The 8,460-nt window shown below is 38.5% G+C and overlaps 1 protein-coding gene across 1 annotated transcript; it reads right to left on the reverse strand.

The window, feature by feature from the left end:
- Positions 1–1,365: 1,365 nt before the first annotated feature.
- On the reverse strand, positions 1,366–2,157 carry LOC130729814 (uncharacterized). Its single transcript, XM_057581655.1, has one exon. It carries the CDS (start codon positions 2,155–2,157, stop codon positions 1,366–1,368), a length of 792 nt encoding a protein of 263 aa, XP_057437638.1.
- Between the last annotated feature and the right edge of the window lie 6,303 nt (positions 2,158–8,460).

Genomic DNA, 8,460 nt, shown 5'->3' on the forward strand with positions numbered 1-8,460 from the left:
CCGCACTCCTGCTATGATTACTTCATATTCTTCTTGGTTATTACTTGTCTTAAAATCAAACTTGAGGGATTTCTCAATAGTTACTCCACCTGGACCTTCCAAAACTATGCCAGCTCCACTTCCTTTTAAATTTGATGAACCGTCAACAGACAAAACCCATTCCACTTCTTCTGATACTCTCTCCTCTGGAGACATTTCATTCACAAAATCTATTAAGCCATGCGCCTTTATCTGTCCCTTCTTCTCAAACACTATACCAAATTTTGACAATTCGACAACCCAAGAAACCATACGCCCTGCTAAATCAGGCTTTTGCAGTACTTGGCGTAGAGGGAAGTCAGTTTTGACTTTGATTTGAAAACCTTGAAAATAAGGTCTCAACTTTCGGGCGGTGACAATCAAAGCTAGCGCAGCTTTTTTCTATTTTTTGATACCTTGACTCAGCCCCTTGTAAAGCATGGCTCACAAAGTATAGAATTCTCAACTCATCCTTACATTCTTGCAATAAGACAGAACTCACAGCATTATCTGATATGGAAATGAAAATTGATAACGGAATACCTGGAATTGGTTTTGACAGTATGGGAGGCTTAGCCAGATGCTCCTTTAGTTTTTGGAAAGCCTGCTCACATTCATCTGTCCATTGGAAAGCTTTGTTCTTCCTCAAACACTAAAAGAATGGAGCTGCCTTACTCCTTGAGCATGGTAAAAATCGTGACAAAGCTGCAATTCTTCCTGTTAGCTTCTGCACCTCTTTCACTGATGTTGGGCTTTGCATTTCCAGAATTGCCTTGCATTTATCTGGGTTGACTTCAATTCCTCTTCTAATAATCATAAAGCCCAAAAATTTTCCACTTTGAATTCCAAAAGAGCATTTTTCTGGATTTAAGCGCATGTTATGCTTTCTGATTACCCCAAAAGCTTCAGCTAAGTCTAAACAGTGACCGCCCATTTCCTCTGATTTGACCACCATATCATCCACGTAAATTTTCATGTTGCGCCCTACCTGCTTTTCAAAAACCCGATCCATCAACCTTTGATAAGTAGCCCCTGCATTCTTAAGCCCAAATGGCATAGTTTGATAGCAATAATTTGCTTGATTTGTCATGAATGCAGTTTTCTCCTCATCAGGCGCATACATTCGAATTTGGTGATACCCAGAGTACGCGTCCATCAAACTCAGCATTCCAAATCCTTAAGCCCTGTCGGAATAGCATTTCCTGGCAACCACTTGATCAGCTTTCAAAGTTCCAACTCAACCCTTATCTAACGGATACTTAACTGTTAAGTGTCTTGTCAAAATGATCGCCCCAAGTTTGTTCAGTGATGGTCTTCCAATAAGCACATTATACGGTGATGTACACTTTACACAAGAAACTTAATGGCAAAGGCTTTCTCATTTTTTCCTTCTCCAAACACGGTATTCAGCTCCACATACCCCCTAACAAATACTTTCTCCCCTGAAAAACCAACTAACGCCCCCTCGTATGGCAATAAATCAGCTTCTGTAAGCCCTAGTTTTTCAAATGCATCGCCATATATCAAATCTGCTGAACTCCCTTGATCCAATAGTACCCTCTCAATCTCATAATCAGCAATTTTTAACATCACCACAATGGGATCATCCTCATGAGGTTGAACTCCCTCAAAATCTCGGATAGTAAATGTAATATCGGGCTGGTTGATTCCCCAGCTTCCCCAATCATTAGCATATACAGCATTTATGGAATGAACATACCTCTTTCTGGAAGAATTAGTCATGCCTCCTCCACGAAATCCTTCGAATATGGAGTGAATACGCCCTTTAGTTTCACCTCCCGCTTGTTTCTTTGGTTCTGTCTCTTCAATCTCCTTTCCTGTTTCATCACGCTTCGTTGAAGTTCCAGCTCCATCTGATTCCTTTCGCCCTTCCAGTTGACGCATGTAACCTGCCTTTATCAAAGCCTCGATCTCTTTCTTTAAAGTGAAACAGTCATCAGTATTATGTCCCGCAATTCTATGGTACTCGCACCACTTATTTCTGTCCACGTTGCTCGGTGGGCGTTTCGGTTGCTTTGGGAAACGAATCGTGTTAGCCTCTAAGCACATGTGCAAAGCTTTCGTTAAATTAATTGTAAGTGGGGTCGACCTGTCTTGTTGGTTTCTGGTCCACGTCATCGATTGCCCATAACCACGATTTCCGTAAGGCTGAGCACGATTTCGAAAATTGGAGCGGTTATCAAAACGACTTGAATTGTTGTAACTTCTCTCTCCTTTTGTAACCGCTCCGCCCGAGCGCTGATCATTAACCGTCGCCTTTTTTGAATCCAATTAATGTTGTTGGCCGGTAACCGCTGCATTCTTGCGGTTTCTCTTTATGCGATCACTTTGCTCTTCCCGAATAAAACCTTGCACCCTGCTTCGCAATTCCGCCATTGTTTGTACGGGCTTACGGCTTAAACTGCTGTTCAAACTTCCTGACTGAAGACCCAATTCAAAAGCCACTATACAAATTTCTGGCATCTTGTCTTCCAAATGCACCGATAGTTGATTGAAACGCCCCATAAAGGATTGTAGACTTTCATTGGGCCTTTGCTGCACATTGAATAAAGCCGCTGGAGTTACCTTCTGGGCGCGACTGGTTGAGAATTGCGACAAGAATTTCGCAGATAAATCCATGAATCCAGCAATTGAACGCGGTGGCAGCGTTGTAAACCAAGTCATTGCTGACTTCTTGAGAGTTGAAGGAAGCCTTTTACACTTCAAAGCATCTGAAGCACCCACGATAACCATCTTGGTGTTGAAGTACATCAAATGATCCTTTGGTTCAGAATCTCCAAAATATGAATCAAGAACCAGAGTTTTCAAATTATCTGGGACGGTGGTATTCGCAATGTCATCTGTGAATGGTTGGAAATCTACCACCATCTCTGTCATTCTACGATCGCCCTCATGCAAGCCCCGATCTTGATTGATTTCAGCAAGTTGAGTTTGCAGTTGTTGATTGTGTTGGCGGAGATCAGTTAGATCCGCCATGATCTGTTGCAAAATGTCAGGTGGAACGTGATCATGATTATCCCTTCCATTCGCCCCAGATCGATTCACCATTTTTAGTGAATTTGAAGCCTATGATTGAATTCCTCGGCCCCACGGTGGGCGCCAATGTTCCGGTCTAGAACTCCGGTCAGGGCTAAGCAATTAGAGAACAGAAGTAAAATATGACAAAGTAGCAAATTATTAAAAAAGTGTTGGATCCCCCACCGCTTGGGCGGTGTCCTCTTTATATATTATGAGGTTTTGACCCGTTCGAGTCATGGGTTGCCTGACCCAATAGTACAAAATTGGTAAGCCCACTAACTTACAAAGACCGTAAGCCCAATAACAGTACACGGTCTATACAAATGACGCTTAATAATACAGTACATTAGCGTTGGCCACCATGACACATGTGTGACGTCGGCCTAGAGTGGACTAAACCGACACTAAAAGTTTATATCGACCTCATAGCTAACGTCAAAAGTTAACTTCGACTCTTTTAACATTCACCTCAACGCTAAATTAATTGTAGCGTTCGTTTTTTTACCTCATTAGCAATGACTTTTGGTCGACACTAATCATCACTTCTTTTGTAGTGTTTTGATTGAGATCGAGCAGTGGGAACCCATTTACCATGCCAAATATGAACCTGATCTCTCGAACCATTCCTCCAAATAATACCCTATCAGTGATACACCTAGCCTTCAAGATCCTAGCTAGGCTAAAATACCAACCTTTCTTCTCCATAGACAACAAGAATATGGTGTAAAAGTACTCTCCACCATTGTTTTGCTAATAAAGCTAAATTACTAAATACACACTACATAGAATATCATTATTGATCTGTTCCAATATGTTGTATCATGTTTGGTTAATTACCCAACATTACTCAAAACAATTGAAGTATCCTACCTGAAAATAAACCCATTAAAATTTGTTGGTTTAAATAATCGAACTTTTTTGCTTAGTTATAGCTCTCTTTTCTTTCTGTATTTTTCTCGGTGTAGGTAGAATTGGGGGGGTGAATAAAAACTTATTACTGCAGTTGAAAGGTGGGAAGAATGTTGGGTCTGCTTTAGTTAATTTGCAGCCTAAATGCTTCATCTAATACAGCTCAAGTGAAAGAGTATAGTGACACAAGTTTCATAGGTGGAGAATTTTATTTTCCACATTTTTTGGCAGATTATATTAATTAACACTTGAAACTTCAATTTCAATCTGCAGGCTCTATATAAAGAAAAAAAAAAGAAAACCCACCAATCAAATAAAAATGATATTATAGAGACGGACAGCCCACCCAAACTTAACATGCCAGTTTTTGTCAAGACCCAATATCCACTAAACAAGTCAAGATAGGCCAACTAAATTGAGCTGACTTAAAATTATTGTGAGGCCCAAAAGACTTACTTAAGTTTATACGTTCATTGATCATATTGATAAAAAGAAATACGTTCATTGATCATAAAATTGACCATAAAAAACATTCATCCGATTAAACTTCAAAGTTAAACTTAGTTGTAGTCAAAAAGAGAAAAAAAAATTGTAGTAGTACACTATAAATTACTGAATGTTATCCTGCTTAAATTTCGTTTGAATAGACCTTCAAATTCATCAATGAAACATACTACGTAGGGCAAATCGATCCTCGAAAAAAGAAATACCTTCTGAAGTTCTGGAGTGTGTCAGTTACTAATAATCATGTTAGTCTCTTGATCAGTTTTGGTAAACTAATGTTTAGGGTCTTCTGAAGTGTCCAAGGGATTAACGTGACTAACAGTTGACACGGTCAAGGACCTCTGAAAGTATTTCCTTCTTCCGGTGACAATCTTACTTGACGTTATGACAATTTGATGAAAATAATGAATGATGAAAATGATGGGAGATGACAAGTAATTAAGTATTTTATTGTAGTCCATCTAAATCCATGTTGGAAATAAAAATTAATACATATGAAATAAGAAATAACATATCATTTAAAATGATCATCCAAAGTGTCCACTAATTCCTCACTATAATGTGTGGAGACAATGACAACTCTAAAAATTTGAAGTTGTGAGAACAATATGTAGATGTAATGTTTTCTAAACACACATAAATTTGTAACTATATGACCTCCAAAATGACATTTAATGTGGTTTATTTGTATTTCTAATTAAATCAAATTACAATTACAAAACTCTAGAGAATAAGAAGAAGAATAACCACACACACACAATAAAGGACAAAACTAGAGAATGGAGAAATTTTTTGGGATAAAAAAGTTATATCACCAAGGAACCATATTTTCCTCTATTAGTTGTTATCCAACAATATGTAACAATATACTTGAAAAACACAATATACAAAAATATATTGATTAAATCTGTGAGGATGAAGCACATGAGTTACATATTTTATTTGGGGTTAGTAGTCAAATTAGTCTTAAGTTTGTAAGCGAGTTTGATTTTAGTTTCTCTGAGGAAAAATGAAGTTCAGTGGAAATCATTTATACAATTACTGGCGGGTTATAAATGACCTCAACTGAACATCATTTTTCCTTAAAAAGACTAAAACTAAACTCACTTACAAACTCAAGGACTAATTAGACCCCTAACCCTTTTATTTGTTACACTTTGTTAACCTTTGCATCCCATCACAAAATGAAAAAGTAGTACTCTCTTTTGTGACATTTGATTTGGACGAGGAGTCTAGTTCTACTTTTCACTTCTTTTTTCAACTTTTTAAATTTATTTTCCTTAAATCCAATCGTATTGGCATGGAGAACGGCTCAAGTAGTAATAAAAACAAATTGATGTAAGGATTTTGTTATAGTTACATCCACATTCTTTATTATCCCATTTCCTCATCTTATTTTCTACCTTTTTTTTTTATCACATCACATATTATGCCTCTCATTTATCTCTCTATTATTCTAACATCTCTTTATTAAGTGAGTGTATTTTTTTTTTGACGGAAAATTTAACTTATATTAATTTGTCCTATGTAAAACATCCGAAGCAATAAAAGATTGAATACAAGGAGGAGTACACCCTAACAAAATTTCATCTTGAGATACAAGTGCATGCTTAGCTAAGCAATGACCAACATTATTAGCCTCCCTAAATATATGAGAAAACAAAATTTGAAGAAAATAGAGGCATCATGCACTACAACTCCTGAACAAGCAAATCAATATACGCTCCACATACTCTTTTCGCCTGCACCTTTAATTTAGAATTGCAGATTGACAATCAGGTTCTGTATGAAGAGACCAAAAACCATTGTAACGAGCCAGTTTCACTCCCAACGCCAAACCCGCCATTTCAGCCATCTCCGGAGACCATACGCGACCTTCCCGTCGACAGCAAGCTGCCACCACGTTTCCTCCCGCCGTCTCTAAACACAACCCTCAAGCTCCAAACGCTATTAGATCCAGTCGCATCGACATTGAGCTTGTAAAAACCCATCGGTGGAGGACTCCAAACTCGTGGTGAAGTAGGCGAAGTAGTAGTTCGATCACCTCCTCTCAACTGCAAAATCTAGCACTTGTACTCATTAAGCTTCTGGGTAGCTCACGACGCGACATCTAATGCATTACTACTCTTATTATGATAGCACAATCGGTTTCTGGCTCTCCAAGTTGCATACGCCACAGCACACACACACTCTCTACAACATCATGAGGTGCTCTCTCAAGTAACTTATGAAACCAACAAATAAACGACTCATATGGATTATTCTCCCACGCAATACCCAGAACTGAGCTAAACCACACCTCTCTAACCCAGGGACAATCTCGGAGAGCATGATCCAAAGTTTCCTCCACACCAATGCATCTTGGACAGAAATGCGGGCATCCAACCCCTTTACTCCACAATCCTTTCCGTGTTGACACTATGTTACGTAGAACCCTCCACATGAAATGTCTCGGTCTCGGTAACACATGTAAATGTCATAGCTTTTTCCATCCTCGGTCCATAACTGCTTCAGAAACTCCCTCTGCTTCAAGCCTCTCCCAAGAGCGAATGCAATGGTAGGCAGACCGAACCGAAAATTGGTCATTCACCATTTCAGCCCAGATCAACTTATCTTCCCCTTGTGGATTGAGCACTGGTATATGCAGCACTTGATGCACTTCAAAAGGGATAAGACAGCTTGCTACTAGATCTCTGTTCCATTCGTTCAAGGACATGTCGATCAAATCATATACATGTGTGACCACACATTCATGAGGTTTTGGAGACCAAACTTTATGACCATCCTGCAAGGGGAGCCAATCATCATCTCATATATTCACCTCACTACCACTACCCACTCTGCAGAAAGAACCTCTCTTAACAATCCATCCAGCCTGGTGAATACTCCGCAAAGTAAAACTAGGACAATGACCAAGGGAAGCATGCGTGAAGTGTTGTCGCGGGTAGTACCTTGCTTTTAAAACTCTAGCCATAAGAGAGTTTGGAAATTGACATAACCTCCACCCCTGTTTAGCAAGCAAAGCATCATTAAAAGCTTTGAAAGAACGAAAGCCCATACCACCCTCCTTTTTTGAATCGCACAAGGAGTCTCATCTCACCCAATGAATACGCTTCTCCCCATTCTTGCTTCCCCCCCCAAAATTTCGCAATCATGTTCTCTATATGTGTACACAAACCCAACGAAAGGGAGAAGCAACTCATGATGAGCGTGAAGAAATCTTTATTTATTAATATACGACTATATGGGGTACCTGTTATTTAGTGAGAGCGAAATAATACTTAATATGTTATTAATTAAGTACATTATTGGTACGCTTTATCAAAACCTTTTAGGGGCAATTGCCCCCTCTACTTGTAGATTCGTCCCTAGATGGAGAAACTAAAATCCGTCTAGTTCCGTAATTTAGGAATTTACTTCTAAAAATTATGTAGGGACTTATATCCATGATTGTCAATCTCTAGAGATTACCTAATCTCGTGGAGGGGAGGTAATCTCGTAACGTAATCTCGTAAGAGATTACCTCGTGCAAAAATAATACTTTTAAAACTATAATAATGATTAAGTCACACTGATAATACTAAATATTATCCAAATTATCCAACAATGACAATTGAAATCATGCATAAAATTACCAAATATCCAAACCTAAGGTACATAAGTCATAACAAGTTAACAAAACATCAATACAAGTTAGGATAAACTTAAAACAAGATCAAATAAGTCACTAGTCATCCAAATTTAAAATCCTACTACAACATCGAATTTAGAACAACTAGAATCATCATCTCCATCATCACCATCAAGTTCTTCCTCAAATGAGATAGACTTAGACCCTCCAACATTAGGATCAAGAACCAAATTTTCAATGTTGCCTTGAACTAATTCAATGATATCCACAATATCATCATGACCAACAATATCATTTTCTTCTACATCTACCTCTTTAGTTATCCATTCACCATCAAATTGGATTTCATCAAAAGGAGG

The sequence above is a fragment of the Lotus japonicus genome, chromosome 1, assembly GCF_012489685.1.
Source record: "Lotus japonicus ecotype B-129 chromosome 1, LjGifu_v1.2".
In the NCBI taxonomy this organism is placed as follows: Eukaryota; Viridiplantae; Streptophyta; class Magnoliopsida; order Fabales; family Fabaceae; genus Lotus; species Lotus japonicus.